At 38.1% G+C, this 22,054-nt stretch overlaps 1 protein-coding gene across 1 annotated transcript; it reads right to left on the reverse strand.

Annotated features, from left to right (window-relative positions):
• Window positions 1-323: 323 nt before the first annotated feature.
• glsa (glutaminase a) lies at window positions 324-20,221 on the reverse strand (the record flags this gene model as incomplete). Its single annotated transcript, XM_080052593.1, has 18 exons — window positions 324-471; window positions 787-850; window positions 975-1,051; window positions 1,218-1,279; window positions 1,673-1,765; window positions 2,134-2,265; window positions 2,678-2,854; window positions 3,729-3,779; window positions 3,892-3,958; window positions 4,255-4,313; window positions 4,673-4,705; window positions 7,102-7,160; window positions 8,572-8,735; window positions 10,616-10,695; window positions 11,042-11,171; window positions 13,752-13,870; window positions 14,615-14,711; window positions 19,938-20,221. The coding sequence occupies 18 exons, from the start codon at window positions 20,219-20,221 to the stop codon at window positions 324-326; spliced, it is 1,896 nt and encodes a 631-aa protein (XP_079908719.1).
• Window positions 20,222-22,054: the final 1,833 nt, after the last annotated feature.

Here is a 22,054-nt window from a genome sequence, read left to right on the forward strand (position 1 = left end):
AATGTGTGTCAAAATACCATTTAAAATAAAATATTGGCATACTGCAGATACAGTATCACCTGCCAACACACCACATTATACAGATCTAAGAAAGTGGATTTGTTTGGTCCAGGGTCACCCCTCTCGAGTATAAATTAAGGTTAAATAAATAAATAAATACTTCATATCACAATTAGATATTTTTCTAAATCATGCAGCCCTATTCTAGAGGAGGTTTGTTTCCACTGAACAGTTTTATTTTCTTAACCGTTTTCTACATGTGTTAAAGGGAGTTTCTGTTGTGATTTAAGAGGTTTTTTCTCTGTTGCAGATGGACTAGTTCTTCAGAGCATACCGTCCAGGTTGGTCTCAGCACTCTGCTTGTCTGGTGCTACCTCTGGGGGGCTGTACTTAGTGTTGTAATCCTGTAGAATGGTCACAACGTCATGGTGACCAAAGTGAACCGCCTCATCCATCGGTGTGTTTCCCCATCTGCAGTCAGAGCAAAGTAATGCTACGTCAGGAGACTTTCATATGACTGGAGTTGAAATCAGATTTAAAAAATATCCCCTAATTCTGCTTCATCTCACACCCAGAAAATGTATCATAAATCAGACAATTAACAACATATGAACAAATCCTTCTATAATAAGCTTCAGAATAGTGCTATGAATGATTATGGAAAGTTGAGTTGATGTTAGTGCTTAAGGAGTAGGGATGTTTGGTCCTAAAATCCTAATGTTGAGATAATGTGAAGCGTTATATTTATTACATTACTAGATGCAGAATGTTAAGTGTCATTCTAACCTGTCTTTGGGAACTGGGTTGACTTTACAGCCCTCCAGCAGGAAGCGCACCACCTCACCGTGTCCTGAAACACACACACACACACACACACACACACACACACACACACACACACACACAGATCAGCTTTACAAACTAGACACACCGATCTAAATGACTAATCATTACATTGTGGATCAGTGTTTTACCTTCAGCTGCGGCTACATGCAGCGCCGTCCTGGAGTCATAGTCTCTCTGCTCCATGTCCATAGACGACAACGCAAACCTGGACAATGTAATAATCATGCTTAAAATAAGGCATTGTGGGGGCGCTCGTGGTGTAGTGGTTAAAGTAAAACGTTCCACACACACAAAGAGCACAGAATATTGATGATTGATGATTTTAAATCTGAACATTAGACCCCTCTGAAGTAAGTAAAGAGTGGTGTTACCTCCTTAGAGCGGAGACATCTCCAGTGTAAGCAGCAAACAGCAGATTGATCACAGACTTCACCTGAAAAAACAACCACAACATTTAGGTAAAAATAAGAGAAAATTTAAAGCCATAAATTTCCACTCACATTTTCTAGCCAAACAAAATAATCAATAATAAAAATTAGCCATAAACTACTGCAAATCACAAACTTTGTCAACAGTCGAGTACCTCACACAATTTTAGGAATGAGCTAATAAAAATTATTTAGTCGATGTGTGAATATTCGACATATGGTGATTCAGTTATTGTCCACCAGATGGCACTGTTGATTCATATGCTACACAAGGTCACACAGCATCCAGAGCAGAGAGGATGTGACGCAGCAGTGGAGAAATTTTTTGAATATCACTGAATGACGCGTTTGACTAAAAATACACTGGAGCAAAAGGAGTGAGATTGTGGAGGACTCACTCTCTGGTCGCCTCCCTCCCGGCGAGGATCCAGTTTTTTGGCAAAGTGTCTCAAGTTGTCGTAGTTGTGAAAGTTGCAGAGCGAGACCAGGTCCTGAAAGAAGAGAATTAAAACCTGCGTCAGATGGGTTAAACTAGACTTTCTAATGCTTTGAACATTGAAAATCCAAGCTGATAATACATAACAAACGTTATGTATTATTATAATAACAAAGAAATGTGTTTAAGTTTACCAGCCACTATTGGCCATAAAGGTTTAGGATCAAAATGATTTCAGGTGCTCTGGTTGCTTGTGGGTAGAGTGCTAACCATATTGGCTCAGTCCTTGTTGCAGTGGTCACGGGTTCGAATCCGACCCTTGGACCTTTACTGCATTTCATCCCCCTCTCTCTCCTCATTTCAACTCTGTCATCTGCTTCAAACTGTCAAATAAAGGTTAAAACACTGAATAAATATCTTTACCGTGCAGAACTGGATTCCTCTGACGCTGTTTCCGAGCTTGTCGAGTGGTGGAGACCAACACATGATGCCCATCACGTTAGGAACGACCAGCAGGATCCCGCCAGCAACACCTGACTTAGCCGGAAGACCCACCTGACAACAGACAACGTGTTGTGATGAAAAACACAGAAGAAGAACTGAAAGGTGCACTGTGTAATATTGGAATATTAAGTGGCTTCTAGTGGGGAAAGTCTTTCCACAATATCAAGTGATGAGGTGAAGATGTATTTAGTTATTTATTCTATAGTACATCTTCTTCTTGGTCTTCCAACAGGTGCATTTCCCTAGGATGCCTACTATATATAAAAATGTGTAAGGCCGTTAAGTTGGTCTTGAAAATAAATGTATTTACATTTATTTTCAAGAGATTATGCACTTATTAAAACATACTTGTGAATATTATATTTCATTTCGACAAAGTCTGTTCTGGAAAAATGCCCATAAATTCTACACACTGCACCTTTAAGAGGAGCAGAGATAAAGGCTTGATGTAGGAGATACTGACATGGAAGGCGAACTGTCCGGAGAAGTCGTACATGCCACAGGAGTGCATGAGACTGAGTGTGTTCCTCACGGCCTCGGGGCTCAGCACACGCTCGCCTGTGATTGGACAGAAGCCTCCGTTGGCCAGCGTCGCCGCCATGACACTAGCGCTCTCACAGGTCACCTCGATGGAACACAACTGGTGAGGAACGGAGACAAAAGGTTGATTTATTTACATTAGTATATCCCATGTACAGTTTACTATTCCATCTACATCATCCTATTCCTATTGTATTTCATTTAGATCTCATCAAATTGTATATTATGCTTTATAATGATATGGCATACCTAATTTGAACCATTAAATTGTTATGTCTTTGCACTATTTGTTTTGTTTATTTAGGTCTCACATGGCTTGTTTTCTTATAAATGTTTCTTCTTTGAATGGATCCTGAGACTCAGGAATTTCATTGCCAACGAATACTGCTGTAATTGTTGTGAAATTAAACAATAACAATTTTGAATATTACATTTTGAATTATGACGCTACTTTAAAAAGGTGCAGTGTGTAATATGACATCATCAAGAAAGTTCTACAAAGTTCTAGAATGCAACACTCCCTGGGTAACCCCATCCCTTTAGAATAATAACAGAAGCTACAGTGGCCTTCAAGGACAAGAACAATTCTAAATTTTAAACAATGCACCTGATGACATTCCTACTATGACACTTTCAAGATGGCGGCACTAGGCCTTGGTCCAAGATATGCAGAAATATGGACATATATGAGACCCTTTCTAAGGGAAAAAATAATAATTAAAAAAAAATGTCAGCTATTATGCACTAAATTAAATGTACTTATGGATATTATAATTACTTTCTACAAAATCTGCTAGGAAATAAAACCCAAAATTCTACACACTGCAGGTTTAAACACAGAACTAAACATTTCATTTTATATTTTACTTTTTGAAACTGAAATCTAAGAAATGTTTTACCTTTGAAACAGTCAAGTTTGTCACAATCAAATGGGTCTCAAATTAAAGAGGTAAATTTCATTTAGCTTTATTTACCTGGAAATAGAAGTCTAGGATGGAGGTCATGTCCGTCCCCTCTGGAAAACACTGAAACAACAACAACAACACTGTCAAACTGTCTATTAACTGTATCTGTGGCAACCATCCTCTGTTTAAAGGATGCACAGTAACTTGTAGAATGAATGAATAGTTCCCCGACCTTCTTCTCCTTCAGATAGTAGCCGATGGCAAAGTTCCTGTCTCCAGACTCTCGCTCGGACTGGAACCTGTGACAAGCAGAAAGGGAAAACTCATCTCATATAAATGTCAAGCATGGACTCATTGTGCTTTATAGCCCATCTAATTGTATGACCATGACCTGCTTTTTTTATTTTTGTATTTATACTTATTAATGGCATGATGTATTGTGTTCTGTTTTTCTACTACTAAATACAAACTAAACTGCCGCCTTGGGGACAATAAAGATGATTAATAAAATACAATAAATCACTTTTTGCATATGAATGAATAAAAAGGTTCAGCGTTCCTTTGTGTTTCCGTGGTGACGTGTTGTCTTACTTACGTGGCGTTGCTGAATCCAACATATTCGTTTCCTGCCAGTTTGTTCATGAAGTTCATAACCTGCAGAGCAAAGAGGATTCACTAATAAAGCAAATCAAAAAGGATCAATTCAAAACACAAGCGATATTTAAAATAGCAGAAAATCTAGGAAAAGGAAAAGGAAGCCCGCAATAACTGATCAGGGTTCTCACACATTTTAACCAATTAATTTTCAAAACTTTTCCAATTTCGCTAACCTTATTTGAGTACCTTCAAGGCCTTTTTAGCAATCATATTGATTATTGCAACTTTAACAAAAAGTTTTGGACTTTTTAACATGTCAAAATGCACTTTTTCTGGCCAAAACATCAATGGACTGAAGAAATAATGGGAGAAATTGCACATCTTCAAACACAAATTGAAAAAAATAAAAAACTCACATAATCAAATTTCTCAGCGTTGCTTGCCCCTTGCTGAAAGACAAACAGAAAAATCACTGCGTTAAATTAGAATTTAACCATTTTAAATACATCAAACTGACCCATGTCATGACATTAGCACTACAACATGTGATCCATTTCTCTATCTATGAAAGTACACTACGAGTAAGTTTACAATCACTACTAATTTGAGGGTTTTCGGTTATGTGACAAGTCAAACCAATCAATGAATTAAGATTAGGATGTGGGAGAGTAACTGGAGATGGAGAAGGTGAGAGAGAACAGTTAATACACTCAGAGGTTCTGGTTTTGTAAAAAAAAAAATCGATCAGGAAATAGTTTGAAAGAAAATTATGAACTAAACTTGTCTGATCAGAGTAAACTAACTACAGAGAAAGTAAGAAGTGTCTGACAGAAGTGATTTACTTTAAGGTGCATTCACACTGAGAGCTTTGTGAAGTCTGATGATGTCATTGTGATCTCATCAGGGTCAGGGAATTTGGATTTATAACAGAAAGTCTGCATCGTAAACTGGGAGTTTAAAAGCTGGAATTTAATGAGGCAGAGACATTTTAACAAAAATATATCTATCTATCTATCTACACTATATATCTATCTATCTTTAAAATACATGTACAATAATTTTATCAACTACAAAACTGATTTTCCTGGCGTTAGATGCATCTGATAAACACAAATAAAATAGAATCCAAGGATTTTTTAATCAAATTAAAAACATCAAAAACATAAAAAGACCCTTCTCTACAGAAAAATGGAGAATGATATAAAACCAGTATTTGAGTTGAGCCATAGCTGTACTGTTTATAACCCAGACGTATAAACAGAGAGAGAATGCAGGTGGAAAGTATAAAAGCAACATTTTAAAACATTCATAAACAGCCATCATGTGGAGGCTAAAAGCTTGTCACAAATCCAGGCAAAAGAGAGGGGAGAAAAATAATTAAAAAGGAAAAATTACCAACGTCATTGACCTGTTGCAGTGCTCATAATTTCCCAAAGATCCTAATGCTGTAAAATATGCAACAACACAGAAAACCACAAAACGAGCCTTGAAAAGATACATTACAAATGAGTGTATTTTAAGTGTTGATTCAGAGAGAGGGCGATGCATGCACAGACTCCCTGATAGAAACTGCTTTGATTATTCTGATCAATGAATACGATAGATTTAAGCTATAGTGCGTAACTTTCTCATATGAATTAATGTTGGTTACATTCAAGCCATTACCAAATTAGTCAATACAAAGTTGATGAAGCCTATCAGCTACACAAAACTCTCTCTGTACTTCTCAGTATGGCAGCGTTTACAAACTGGTGTCGTCCCCCCGACACTGGTGCAGGAGCTCAGAAAAATCCCAAGAAGCGCCAAAGAAATATTTCAGTTGTTGATTTTACTGCTAAGAAAAATCCTGGACGTACAGCAGAAGGTATAAAATCCATGAGCCATCACTGAAGGCTTTACCTCATGTAGGATTCCCCGACAGTGTTGTTGTTATTACTCAGAATTCCTCATGGGGGCAACTTAAGTTACGCACTATAGCTTTAACTTCAATTAAAGGAATAAAATCAGTGATTGGTTGGGGTGCAAAGAGGAGGGACAGAATGATTCAGTGATTCTTTGATGTAAAACCTTTTGCACATCATTCCCACAACAAAACAGCGGATGAATCAACTCCTCATTCATATCTGCACAGCTAGTGTCATGTATAACTGTATAAAATAAATATATAACGTACTTTTCATGAAACGGGTTTATTTCACTGCTGTATTATGTCTGTGTTACCATGTGTTGTATAAAGTCTCAAAAGGTTCATCAGAATACGATTACAAGAAAAAAGTTTTTTTATTGTGCGGTGTGGGCGTCTTCGTGTTGGTTTGTTTAGAGGCGTATTTGAAATGTTAAAGGACGGTACGACGTGTTCCTTTGTGGGTGGATAATATCGAGAATTTTCAAAGATTATATTTTTCAGCAGGTGGTGCCTTAGTCTACCAGCTCCCTGTCTACATTAAAAAGTTAAATGAAATATTCACCTGGGAGATTCTGTGAGCTGACCTGACAACCTCTGCCCACTCTGTATGCGTGTGTGTGTGTGCGTATTTGCAGGAAAGATTACTAATGCCGTTTCAACTAAATCCCCTTTCAGCATGATTATTCAGAACCTTAATCCCCCCCCCTATATATAGTGCGGTCTGAATACAGTAATCTGCCGGAAACTATTATAATTAAATTTCAAGCACTCTCTATCTCTCTTTGGACACAACTTTCTTGGGACATTCTCGATGCAGTTACACATTTAGAATTGAGCTTTTAAACAGTCACATAGACCCAATTTATTCTTCTGTATTTGAGCTGATGGGTTTCTTAAATAAATGTCCTAAATATACACGATCAAATGTGTAAACCCTACCTTAATGAGGGAGGTACAGACGATGGCGCCAGCGTTGACCATGGGGTTGTGTGGTTTATCTGCAGGAGACAAAATACAGGTTTTAACATGGATGTTTAAGCAACATGATAGTTATAAAAAAGTGTTAAAGGGATAGTTCAGTATAATTGAAGTGTGGTTGTATGAGGTACTTGTGCATATAGTAAGTCTGTTACCTCATTGAGATGGCTGGCAGCAGCATATGTATTTTTGCACTTATTTTCTAGCGTAGTTTGGCCATGTATTGCAACGCCAAAAGTAGCAATCGGAAAAACTGATTGGTGGAGTGATATGCTGCACTGCACCAGCGCAAGTTGGTGTAGTAATGAATGGCCGAACTACGCTTAAAGAGAAAGTGCAAAAATAAACGAATGTCTGGTGGCAAACTAAAACTGTGAAAAATCCAACATTTAGCGTACAATTGAATGGATATTCATTTGTCTAGGTACGCTTTTTAATGGCAAGAAAAACTTTTTTTCTGATGGCCCCAACATTTTTAATTTTATGGAATAATCGGAGTGAACATCAGCATAACGAGGCAGGTCACTACACAATATCCTAACACACATTCACACAAACTTAAACACATGGTGTGCAGTGATGCAACATTTCCCTTCCGTGCTTTTAATCTTCTTATGCAACCAATCATGACAATGCTAAAAAAATATATAATATAAAATAAACAGCTGCTGTTAGATAACAACAAAGAGTGGAAACCTGGACGTTTCCATTCAAAAACAAACAATTTTCTTTTTTACAGAAACTGAAGTCAAATCTGCAGACGGCTTCCACATAGGACCACACATCATTTTCACATGTAGAAACTCGAATGTTAACATGTGTAGTGTATCTTAGTTTTCTGTATCACGACATTGTTAGGGATGACGTGAGACTGCATTGAGTCTGCAATCGCAAAACTGTCCACAGCACTATTTCTTTATCTCTATAATATCTCACTATAGTAAAGCACATTATTCAACAATACAAAAAAACTAAACTTTAAAAATGGCGCTAATATGCATTTATTCCATATAAAAAAAGAGTTATACATTTTGTGAGCACAGTGACAGTTAGATTGGATCAAACCTCTTCTACACAATTATATAAACATCATAAATGTCTCTTTGGCATTTTATTCCTGAGAAAATTAAACCAAAGAAATGTAGTTAATATACAGTTAGGTTTGGCCGCTGTAAACGGTATAATGTTTGATTACATGAAAGCAGCTTGTCATCAAGTCTCTACTACACTGTCTGATTCTGCTATGGTGATACAACCTCTCATTAAAAATATATTATAGTTCCATGGCAACCGGACTTTAATGGATGGATCCTCTTCCAGTCACGATACAAACAGAATGTGTGAGTGAGAGTGTGTTTGTGTGAGTGAGAGTGTGTGTGAGAGAGAGACTGAGTGAGTGAGTGAGTGAGTGAATGTGTGTGTTTTCCTCACCCTCCTCATTGAGAAACAGCTTGTTGAACCTCAGTCCGCTGGGCTCTTTGCCGATGAAGCGATGCACGTACTCTGTTCCGTGGTCGTGAACGGCGATGGCGTATTTCAGCGGCTTCACACACGACTGCAGACAGAAAGGGACCTTGGTGTCGCCCGCAGTGTGTCTGAGAACCAGACAGAGAGAAGCTTTTAAATGCGATCAGTGCATGAGAAATAAACTGTTTATGGCTATTTGCCTTTATTTGTTCTTTATTTTTATTATCTCTTAAATGCAATTTCTAATGTCTAATCTTGATGTATTGGATGCCACCGTAAAGCACTTTGAATTGCTATGTGTCTGAATTGTGCTATAGATATATAACTTGCCTTGCCTATTCACTTATGTTACTAACAGAAAGATATGGCTTTGAAAGGTAAGTCAAAAGGTGTTGTTGAATTGTGTTAAAATATCCTACAAAGATTTTCATATCTATATTGATTATAAAAAAAAATGTATGCAGACTGTAGCCTTTGCGATGAAGCAAAACAACTGTTCTTTTAAATGACATGGCACACTCTCGCTCTGAATGAATGCAGTAGACTACATTTATTTTTCAATTTTTTGTAACTTAAATTATATACCCTGCCAATAATTTTTTAAGTGCAATAAACACAGACACAATTTTACCAGAATTTTTCCAGTTTGCCCAGTGAAATTAAATCTTCCAGGGGCCTCATTTATAAAGCTTGCGGCGCACAAAAACCTTGCGTAGACGGGAAGAAATTTGCGGGAAAATGTGCGGTGGCAAACGTTGGTATTTATAAAGACATTATTTGCGGAGAAGTGTGCATATTCCTACGCCAACCTTCGACCATGCGTAGAGCTACCGCAAGGTTTTCCTGACTCGGGGAATCAGCGACACTGAATGGCAACACCACGAAATAAAGCTCAGTCATCAGAAAAACACAGACAAATTATGCTTGGCACCCAATATATTTAGTCAATAAAATATATAAGCTTACCTATAGTTGTGAATGTATGGCTACTGTAGTCTATGGCATGCAGTTGTGATGTAGGTTGAATTACTTATCAAGTAGCCTAGGTCTACATGCTTTGGTTATATTTTATAAGTTGAATCTTATAGCGCTACTTAATAATATCCTATACGTCGGGAGGTGTTTCCGTGAGTGCACAGCGGGAGAGCAAATTTTAAGAGGTGTGTAAAAAGTAGTTTTGTACAAAGTTAAGCCCAACAGATATTAATTAAAACTGTAATTTCGTTAGATAAAATCATGTTATGAATTTAGCAAATCATTACACACATCTCTTTCCCATAAGAATTCACCCTGGAAGATATAACTATAATCTGACGTTGTTGGAAATGTGTGGATCTCACGGGAGATAAACAATTCTCTCGAATTGACTATAGGCATTATTTCACTTGTCACACCATATTTTATATAGGCCTACATATAGGACTACAGGTAGGCCTACGCTAATACGTGATATTTCATACAGTACAAAGTTGGGCGAAACTGCTTTACAAAGACTACAACGACTGTGCCAATCATGATATGTGATAAGCGCGCGGGTGTGTATGTGTGTGTGCCAGTTTCTGCAGCACATGCACGACGTCACAGGCTTTCTTCCTTCACAGTCGCTTTCTTTGCGGCCGCGTTGCCTCCCTTTTTTCCTCATGTCAGTCAAAATTCCGTGCTTATTAAGTGCGTCATCATATTCAGGAACTATTTAGCATTCGCCATGTATGGTAGATTGTGGGATGAAACTGGGAGGTGAAGTGGGAGGACACGGGGTGGAGATCGTCTGCGCACAATTCACCGCAGGTGGGCATTTATAAAGGGAAGATTGCGTGAAACTGTGCGCCGCACAGTTTTATAAATCTGAATTTTTTTTTGCGCAGCACATTTTTGGCTTTCTGCGGACGCAATGTTTTAGGATGGTTTCTACGCACACCGTTATAAATGAGGCCCCTGATCACTAGACTGGCACAAATCTTTTTTTTTTGTGGAAACACTGATGTCAAAACACTGAAGAGATGATTACCTCTGTCCATCGACGGTGCAGATGGCGACGGCCCACAGGTCTGGGCTGAAGCGGGACAGTTGGGGAATGTAGTCGGCCACCTGCACCACGACACACACACAAAGATAAAAACATTATGTTAAAGGAAATAACAAATAAATACGTGACTGTCAGAGGCACTTCCTGTTTGTTTTCCAGTATGTATTTGATTCTAAAATGACATCAAATGTAAAGGGCAACATAATGTGCTAAATAAACAGGTCCCTTCAAGCAAACAGGAGCGTTTAGTGATGTTGTTAAGTTTATCTTTTGACTGGCTCCCCTTGACTACTAGTGTTTGAGTTAAGATAACCTGGATGAGCAAAACATGTTGAACTATTTCTTTTTTAGAGAGGTTTGTTTTCTTAGTGCTCCATGGTCTCTGTATATACAAGCGTTATCACTGACCTGCCCTCCAGACATGCTCTTGGCGTTTTCATACAGCTCATTCATGTGTGAGCTGAAGGACTGGAATTCTGGCACCACAAACTTCTTCCTGAAAGCCTGGGTGAGCAGCACAATGTTGCTCTGGACACATCTAAGACACAATACAGTGTAGGCCTCCAGTTAGAATACAACTATAACCATGTTAACATCTTAATATGAAATTAATCTTTTGAATGTTCATAAAAAAAAGAAATAGAAAAGTGAATTAGGTGCGTTTCCACCAAGTGGTTTGAGTGGATAAACTACACTAGTCTGAAGATGGTGCTATAGGCAACGTAGCATAACATGTTATTTCGCGGGTTGAACCTAGGATAGAACATTAATGTAATCGCAATATGACCTACTGCAAAAAAAATGTAAAGGCTAAACGTGTGTATTAAATATTAGAGTCCTGCCTACATACATGTTCTACAGACTTAGGAAAACATATTTGTTTGGTACAAATTCGGACAAAAAATCTAACCATTAAAAATTCACACGTGCAGCCTTATTTGAATCCAAACTCAACCCCAAATATTACACGCAAGTTATTCCGTCTCATTGTTAAAATGGCTAAATGCCCGACAGAGCTTAGAGTTAAGCCTTTTGCATCAAACTAGTTACACACTGTCTGCAGACGCTGATCTGTCACACATCCTGCCAAGCGAACTGCTCTAATTCTCCTCACACCAGCTGACACAGTAACATCTGCTACTGGACGCACAAATCACATCTCTAGAAGAGACACATTAAGGAACATTTTTAACTTGTAGATTTCATCTTGAAATGTTGCCAGTTGATAGCTGACATTACAATTTTTATTTTTTGTGTAAAATTTATTTCAGAAATGTTTGAATAAATATGCAAATTTAGCAATATCTTACTATGTTTTAAATTGCATATCTTGTCATTTTCAGCATGTTTTTAAGAAGAAAATGTATCATAAATCAGACAATTAATAACATTTGGACAAATGCTTTTGTAATAAGCTCCAGAATATCTAAGATACCATTATGGAAATTTAGTTGATGTAAGTGCTTCAGAAGTTGAATTTTATGGTTGTTGTCAGGGTTCCAGATTTTGACCTGATCCTTGTTATCCGAATGATTACGGAGCACAAAGAGTAAACACATGACTCTGCATAACCAGTGAGTGAGGTAGAAGCAGTGGCTCTAACACACACACACACACAGCTTTGTAGCTCAGCTAATATTGCACTGCATGAAACCCTGTCTAATCCCCGTGGCATGGGATACCCCCCCCCCACACACACACACACACACACACACACACACACACACACACACACACACACACACACACACACACACACACCCTATAAATAAGCCCGGGGAGTGAGCGGATGTGATGTGTCATATGGACTGTTACCGCGCCGACACTACACAAGCTGTCGTCCTCAGGGGGGGTAATGTTATCTTATACCACAGCAGCCATCTTTGTTGCCATTTTCTGCTGCAACTCTCAGCTCTTTAAAATTAAAGCTGAAAAATGTTCTGTTTGCCTTCTAACCTGTAACTTTATGTTTGCTGTTTTAATGTCTTTTAAATGCAATTTCTTTAACTTCTTAACAATGTTTTCTTATGTATTATTTACTTAATGTATTAGGGATGACCCTGTAAAACACTTCAACATTACCCTGTGTCTGAATTGTGCTATGTAAATACACTTGCCTTATAGACAAATATATTTAGTTTGTACTGTCCATGTTTCCCACAGTGTAAGAAAAGTGCAACGCTAAATGAAAAACCTCCACAAGATGTTAATAATTAATACCATGTAGTGACTTTTCTGCTGGTGCATAGGACTCTGGCCAGCATTTAACATTCTGAGAATAGACTCTGATGAAAGATTAATACAGAAAATAAAAGGTGGAATGGAAAGGAGCATAGAAGGCCTACTTAAACCTGCAGTGTGTAGAATTTTGGGTTTTATTTCCTAGCAGATTTTGTAGAAAGTAATTATAATATCCATAAGTACATTTAATTGAGTGCATAATAGCTGATTTTTTTTTTTTTATAATTTTTTTTTCCTTAGAAAGGGTCTCACATATGTCCATATTTCTGCATATTTTGGACCAAGGCCTAGTGCCGCCATCTTGAAAGTGTCATAGTAGGAATGTCATCAGGTGCATTGTTTAAAATTTAGAATTGTTCTTGTCCTTGAAGGCCACTGTAGCTTCTGTTATTATTCAAAAGGGTTGGGGTTACCCAGGGAGCGTTGCATTCTAGAACTTTGTAGAACTTTCTTGATGATGTCATATTACACACTGCACCTTGCGAACCTGCGATTCTGGACAATGCTGAATCAAAATCACTTTTCGTCAAAATCCGTGAATATCTCCTCCTCACGATCTGCTATCTATCTGTACTGTGTGTGTGCTGGAAAAAAAGCTGGTGTTAATACACAGCCTATGCTCTGTAAACAGGTGTGTAATCAAAGGGGGCCCACTGTAGCTAGCAACATGCCCGTTTACAGAGCTTATGTTATTAACACTGGATTTTTTTCGTAGACAGACAGTACAATAGCAGATTCTGTGTGAGGAGATATTCACAACAAGCGTTCTCCAGAATCACTGACTCCAACTTTAAACACTATGTGAGCAGATAAAATCATCCTGCTTATTTCAAAGCATTATTCAAAAATCTCCTTGGTTACAAAAACTAAAACCTACTTTTTGAAGAGTTGTCGGTCCAGCGTTCCATCCGAGGTTGTCTTCAAAGTCACCTTCAGCATCTCCATCGTTTCTTTGAGCCGCGGGTCACCGGTGCGAAGGCCTGTCTTTTTAAGTGCCTGAGAGAAAGAGAGAGAGAAAGACAGAGGGAGATTTTTGAGATTTTACAAAAATACTTTATTCACATATTCCTTATTTTTACATGAACATTAAAAAATTAGAGTATGTGCGTATCTCTTTATTTAAAAAGTAGTTATCTTTTAAAAACATGTGCAAACAGCAAGTCATCGTGGAGCGAGAGAGAGAGAGGGAGGAGGTGGTGACAATATGATTAAAACATACTGACGACAAATCAATAAAGCTACGAGCCGTGAACAGTGTTCCTGAAGGGCTTTACAAGAGGAGTTATAACTCAACCAGAGGACCTACACGCTGATTCACTGCTCAACCAACTGTTAAATACCTCTCCTTTGTCTACGGGCTATTAATCCTACAGTAAATTCAGACAATAATGTTATAACGAACGATTACGGAGAACACTTGGGACGTTTTGTGAATATCTCCTCATGATCCACTGCCTGTCCGTACTGTGTGTGCGAAGAAAAACATCTAGCGTAAATACACAGCATAGGCTCTGTAAACTAGTATGTAAACAAAGGGGTTCACCGTAGCAAGCAACAGGCCCGTATACAGAGCCTAGGTGTGTGGAGATATTCACTGATATTGACAATAAGCGTTCTCCCGAATCACGGACTCCATCTTTCAAGTGCCTATTAACCTTATCGGCTGCTACCTCCCCATTCTGGTTTTATATTTTGTAAAAGAAACTAGTTTTTGTTGAACGGTATTTTCCTGAGACTCACTGTGGTAAATTTGTGCGCAGGGATTTTCTCCTGTCCCTCTGCGATGGTATAGAAGAGCAGGTCCTCCAAACTGGGTAGGATGCCCGCTTTCCTTCTCCTAAAGGGAAGATAAATAAAATACAAACAGACAGAACAGTTAGAAATATAACTCTAGAGAGAGTGAGGCCCGCTGTAGTGGAGACACGGAGCAGAGGGAGAGATAGAGAAGCTTTTTATGGCTGCAAGGAGAAGCTGTGAGTAAGAACTGGAATAAAACCTTACGTTACACGGACCTTAGTTCAGTATTATAACCTGAGGAAAAGACTGTATAGCTTTCCATAGGTTAGTGTGCTGACATAAGGCCTGTAATGTAAACTGTTTATTGTCTACGTAGCTAGAAAACCAGCCAGGGATGATGTGTTTAAAAATTGGTCTTTACACCAATAATTCAATCCCAAACCCTTTGACCCACAATGAAACTCCCTTTGAGGAATCTGTTACTGGGAATTTAGCATATTCTTCAAGTCAGTCCTTTTTTATTCATAAAATGGAAAAAGGCTGTATCAAAATCTGATGAATAAACTTTGGCCTGGCTGGTTTTCTGAGCAGCACTTCCACACCAAGTCGTTTCTCTGGGAGGAAAGTTAGTAGCGCGTCAGGAGGCATCAGTCTTTCTCTGCTATCGTTCATATCTTCAAAACCAAATTAATTGGATTTGTGCAAAGCTCTGCGTGCCCAGGCATCCACTCTGTCCTGCAATGCATCATGGGGTCTGAGTGCTACGACTGGATGTCTGGAGGTAAAGCTTTAGTTGGCAGGCAGCTCCCTGCAACAGCCCACCATGTATAAAGCTGTGTTTGCACCTTTGGAGACCACAGCAGAAATATTTTTCAAACTCAGAATTCACCGCATTGCCTCAATAATGAAGGTTGATGCCTGCTGCTGAGGAAGGAATACACATCAGAGTGTTTGTGTGTGTGTAGTTTTGTGAGAACAAATTGTACCTTTAAAGGGCTGTTTGAAGGTTAACACTAGGTTTTAAGGTTCAGGTATTAATTAGGTTTATGTTAGGGTTAGTGTAAGAGTTGGGGTTAGGCATTTAGTTTTGATGGTTAGAGTTAGGGTAAGGGGCTAGGGAATACATTTTGTCAATGAGTTTTCTTAGAAGAATAGCCGTAATGTGTATATGTGTGTGTGTGTGTGTAGGTAGGCAGAGGGGAGGGGGGAAATCAAGCGCAGCCTCTTGGAGGTAGTGAGGTCATTTCAAGGTAATGTCGGCTTTCCGCAGAAAACCTTCTACTTCTACTGGAAAACATTTAAAGAAAAACACACTTAAACTAAAATAAAAAAATTTAAACATACTTACAAATGCAAAGCAAGCAGATCAACAACAGGGAGAGAGTGTGAAAAGGGAATACTGAATTAGTAACAGTTGAAATTAAATTTACAGAACAGTATGTATGAGCACTCCAATGGATTGTTGCAATAATGCAATACATGATGTGAATGTGCAAAAATATTCAGATTGTTAAATACACACATGGAATAATTCATAGCAGCTGTTAAGACAAAAAATAACTTAGATGAATAAATGGAAAACACTTAATTAAACATGGATAATTCATGTCAAAAATAAAAAATTTACATGAATCAAAAAATTAAATAAATCTTAACTTTTAATACTTACGTCATATAAATAAACATATTTTTTTCTTAACTGATAACTAGTTTAATTATGACTATATTCTTATAATATTACAAAATGATTCTCTAAATACATTTTTTTCTGCCCTCAATGTTCATGGCCCTAATACTCCGTGGTAGGGTTCTTGTCATCATTAACATAACTATGAGACTGTGTTGTTGTGAGTTGTATAACCGTGACCCATTCGGGTTTAGTTAATGAGGCCTGAGAGAGGCTTCACCTCTGGGAGAATCCTCACCGGCGGGTTAGAGGTGGAACCGGAACATCTGGACCGGGCAAATTAATCTAACTCCGCTGCTCTCATTAACACAGTCTCATAATTTCACTATGTGTGTGTGTTCTGCTTTTAAAAGTCTGTTATTCAAATCGACTCAATCATAGAGAAAATAAAGGTATTTTTTGTTTTAACTCTTATCATTTGAAATAAGCATAAAATGCAGTGGTTTGTGTCAGCCACCTCTAAAAATCAGTGAATATCTCCTCACGTTTCGCTACCTGTACTGTTTGTGCACTGGAAAAAATCCAGTGTTAATACACAGCCTAGGCTCTGTAAACAGGCGAACGTTGCTAGCTACGGTGGGCCCCTTAATTGTCTACATATCCATGTACAGAGCCTATGGTGTGTATAAACACTATTTTTAGTGCACACAGTATGCACAGTTAGCAGATCGATCATGAGGAGATATTCACTGATTTTGACAAAATTGATTTTGTCAACAAGAATCACTGATCCACCTTTAAGCTCTCGTGAAGTCAATTTGTTTCCTAACTCTTTTTCCGTGTCAGTTAACTCAACACACAGGCCGTGCTATGTTCACAGCCCACTACATATTCATAGATGGAATAAAAAGCACATATCGCCATTCGCCATACATGCAATGCTGGTCCGACAGACTTTTTTTCTGTCTTTGAAAATTGTAAAATATTTGAGTTTTGTTATGAATTAAAAATAAAAAAGCCGTGTGAAGTTGTGATGGCCATTTTCAATATTTAAAAGACAAAAATATGAATAGAGAAAGAAAGTGGAACACTTTAGGCCGCTGTCCTCATTGTCTGTGTCTGTCTGCAGTATCTGCTCTGTGTATATTTGCCCCGGTTGATAGCACTGGTTGCACACGTGTCATGTTAAACTGGTCAAACGCATCAGTAGGCTGGAGAATGTGTTGAGAGGCGGCGCGGCACAAATCAATCTATGCAAGTGTGTGTGTGTGTGTGTGTGTGTGTGTGTGTGTGTGTGCTTGTACGTCTGCTCCTGGCGGCCGGGCAGCACGCCAGCATTCAGGCTTTGGTGCTGAAACCGTGGTGAAGTGAATGTGGGCGGGATAATCTCCCCCCTGCATTACAAATTTTTTTAACCCCTTATTAAACGAAGCACTGCCTCGGGACACTGTATGGGCCCCTGGGATCAAATATTAACACATGTATTCATGTTGTGGGGGCTTACTTTAATGACTTTTGACCGCCCGACTTCTCTGTGTCAGCTAGGTGTGTCACTGTCAGCAACCTACTGTTTGACTTTAGCCTCAATACTTTATTAGTTACTCACTATTTTTCTCTCTGATTATCTAAAAATAATCTTAATAGTTAGTACTTTTAAATGTTTGTGAAACAGTCTAATTTGTCTTCTGATGATCAAAAATGACCTGTAACAGCCTACATTCTGTGAACTGGTTAACAAAGGGGCCCACGATAACTAGTAAAATGCTTGTTTACAGAGCCTAGGTTGTGTACTACAATGGATTTATTCACTAATTTTGACAACAAGCATTCTCCAGAATTGCTGACTTTAACTCACTGTGCTTCATCCTAAACATGAAGCTAAATGTCTCAAACACACATCTGTGCTGTGGATATCTAACAAAACAAGCTTTAAAAAGTGAAATTAGCCTAATTTTGCTGATAAACCAGTCAGCTGAGTAAAGTGCCTAAACATGGCCGACTGCTTTAACAAATGGTCCGTGAAGGGAAACAAATGGGACAATGACGGTCTGCAGGGGCAATGAGGCATTTTATTACCATGGAAACTCTCTGAGGGCTGGTGTCACAGACTCAAAGCTGGTCTCATGTTAAAAACCAAACGCATTATTACATACAGTATGTGCACAGTATCAATTCAAATCACTTTATTCATCCACCTGGAACACGATCATGTATCATGTTCCAGGTGGAGACAGCAATTCAAGAGAATGTTTTTGTCAAAATCTCTTTTTGTCAAAATCAGTCAATATCTCCTCATGATAAATCCTTTGTTAATACAAGGCCTAGGCTCCGTAAAACAGCGCATCGCGAGGAGATTTTCACTGATTTATTTTACAAAAATGTATTTTGACAACAAGCATTCTCGTGAATCTCTAACCCCGCCCTTACATCTCATTAAGATTAAAGCACACTCACATTGGATGATGCTGCTGAAATACAAATGCAACCACAGACCAAACAAAGCCCATGACATGATCAATAATCTGTCAGTGAATAAGTATTGGATATGTGGGTGGAACAGGCTTGTAAATAATTAATGAGTAAGTGTCTGATGGCGTTTTCAAAGTTATTTTATAAATAACCAAGACATTGTTTAATCATTAAGATCAAGTTTACTAAAGTACCTTTTCAGGAAAAATTGTCTTTGGTTCCAACTTCTTAAATGTGACGTTTTGCTTGTATTATAATATTAATACTAACCTTCAAATGTTGTGGTATATTTGGACTATATGTTGGATACAATAACAAACTTGAAGATGCCACCTTGATATCATTTTGATATCTTTATTGGTATTTTTAACTATATTCTGACAAACTGATCTCTTAAATGCACTCAATAACATAAAAAGGAGTTTGAATAATACTGAATTATTATAATAAATTATATAATATTCATTCACAGCTGAGCTATATTATTTATTATCTCTTATTTCTCATTTGCAAAGTTTAATTTATGTAAACCTTTTTTTACCACAACTTTATTTCAATTATTGCAATATTTTCTCTAGCTAACCCTGAACCACACTGTTGATGTAGCTGCCCAATAGCTTGCTGGCTAGTTCATCAATCAAACAGAACAGTATCTGAGCTAGCTACTTAACAGCTAGCACCCTTTGCATGATGCGCCTGTAGACGCTTAAGGCCAAACTACGTATTGAAGATGTACTATTTCAAAACATGGCTTTGTATTAAATAAAAAACATTCAACACAATTTAAAGGAATTTATCAAATAGTTATATTTTGGAGGCATACTTAAATTCGGCATATATTTTATATTTAGTATATAGACTAATTTCAATAAATATGAAACTTGAAATTAAATCTCGGGCCATAATATATAATACTTAAAACCATACAAAATTACTTGTTTCTAAATATGTAAGATAAAACAAAAATGTAAGAAAATAATATAATATTTAGATAATAGTAGGATGCATACTTGAATTCGGCATTGGTTAGGTATGTAAATATAGACTTATTTCAACACAAATTATTATTTAGGGAACAACTTCCCAGTTTTCCATTACGACTGTCGCTCCCATTAATTTCCCTTTTTTTCTATAAAGTATGGCGTACCGTGGAATGGAGCTACTAGCTAACATCTGCCCACATACCAGGGTCAATGTACTGTAGATAATAGAGGGGTCAACGCTACTCACTTCTCAGCTGCCGAGTCCTTGGACTCCTTTGCAGGTTCTTTGTGTCCATCCCCCTTGGAGCAGAAGCCCCTCACGCCGGTCCTCCTGGAGAGGTTTAGCCGGGCGAGACCGCTACCTCTAGCCGAGAACCTGCCATCATTCCCGGTGCTGAAACAGGCAACGGCCGCGGCAGGTGGTGTTGATGGTGGTGAGGCTTTAACACCGACTCTACCTGCTGTCAACGGGCGCTTCAGCTGGGTTTGAAATAACTCCTTGAGCGCTACCGTGGACCGAAAATGTAACATCTCAACCCCCGTGGAAAAGATGTTTTAGATGGTGTAACTACAGCGAGTTAAGGAGGAGAAATCTGGATGAGTAGGTGCTGTAGTACTGTGTAGGTTTGTCTATGTCGTGTGTAACGGATTTTTTTACAGAAGACATCCCATTCTCGCCCATCCAGAGCTGTGATAGGAGGATGAGAACACCAACCTGCACCTGATTGGTCAATAGAGCTGTCAATCATCAGAGCTGTCTCGTCTCCTGTTTTGACCTTTCTGATCATGAATCTCAATCACTTGGGATAATTTAAGTAAACATTGTATAGCTTTTATTGATACAAACATACTTTTATAATATTTTAAAGTTGATTATTTCTCTTGAGAACGTTTTAAATGTAAGACATGCAAGAACTACAGCAATCATATATTAGAGAAACATCATAGATGTAGTGCTTTAACAATAATTTGATCAAATCTGCCACATTAACAGAACATGTTTTGCATTTTATAAACGGGGCCATCCCAATGTTCCCAGGACTACATTTTCCCAGCTTTATATGGGACCAAATGGGACGTTTTATTAATATAATTGGTTTTGTGGATGAAATAAAGTTGTAAAGTAAATAGCACTGACCTGATGTGTAAACTTTACCTGAGTGATTCATCTGATACCACTAGGTTGAGTTATGTTATGCAAAAGGAAGAAAATCCACTACTGTGTATTTAAGAGTATGCATTTTAAGTCCACCTCCTACTAGGAAAATGACAACAAACATTTCAATCTGGGCTGCTGGGCATATGGACTAGTTTTCCCCCCCTACATATTTTCCCATTTAGCCTAGGAACACCAATGTTCCTAGGCTAAATGGGAAAACACATGACACACTGGTGCAGCACAATTTAAAGTCTTGTCTCGGTGTGACACCATTTGAATTATTTTGGTACTGCACCTGTCGAGACTGTGGTTTAATCAGTAGCACAGTTACAGCAGCGCCATCTCCTGGTGGGAAAGGGTACTTGACATCCGTGCACTGGCAACTAGTCTCGCAAAGCCAGACCAAACTACAGCAAGTAACTGGCAACAGACAAGCCAAAAATAGATTTACAAAAATAATCTCTCAGCACCTAAATACAGCCGGGGATCGGATATAAATTGGTCTATATTAAAAAAAGGATAATTATAGACGGCCTGGTAACTTGTGAGCCAAGTTTTGTGCTGCGTAAGAGGAGGGTAATACATTTTATTTGTTTGATTACATGCAGGCAGATTTGTTTTCTCTTCTGATGAACTGTGCACACTGAAGAAAACTTGCAATTAATATTGATTTATTTTTTTATTAAATTTTACATTAAAATGTTCCATACCAACTAGTCCTTAAAAGTCAGGACAAAACTGTTTTATGTTGGATGTTTAAACACATTCTAACTTGAAGGCATTTTTATAATATGTCATCCTACTGTACTCCGAGTGCTGAGTCAGACAGCATTTGAATTTAGTTAGTTTTGACCTATTTTGTGGCCCAGGTGGGTGGAGTTTGACATGCACTATAAAGTAAATGACCTACAAGACAGATTACTCACTGGATTTTTTTTTATACAGTGAGTTGCTTCAGTTTGCATTTTCTGTGGCTTCCAAACTTTTTTTTGTCTGACTTTATCTGTATTTTCTGTAAACTCCACCCACCCAGAGCTCCAAGTTGGGTAAAACAAACAAATTCTTGCTGACTAATAGTGCTGCACTTGAAGCATGAAACATTCAAGAATTTGGAATGAATGCAATGGAAGAGAGTCAAACTGCGTGGATCACATTTCCATGTAACCAGGTCTAAAATTATAGAATTAAAGGGAAATTACAACCAC

The sequence above is a fragment of the Ammodytes marinus genome (genome assembly GCF_949987685.1).
Source record: "Ammodytes marinus genome assembly, chromosome: 24".
NCBI classification, from domain to species: Eukaryota; Metazoa; Chordata; class Actinopteri; order Uranoscopiformes; family Ammodytidae; genus Ammodytes; species Ammodytes marinus.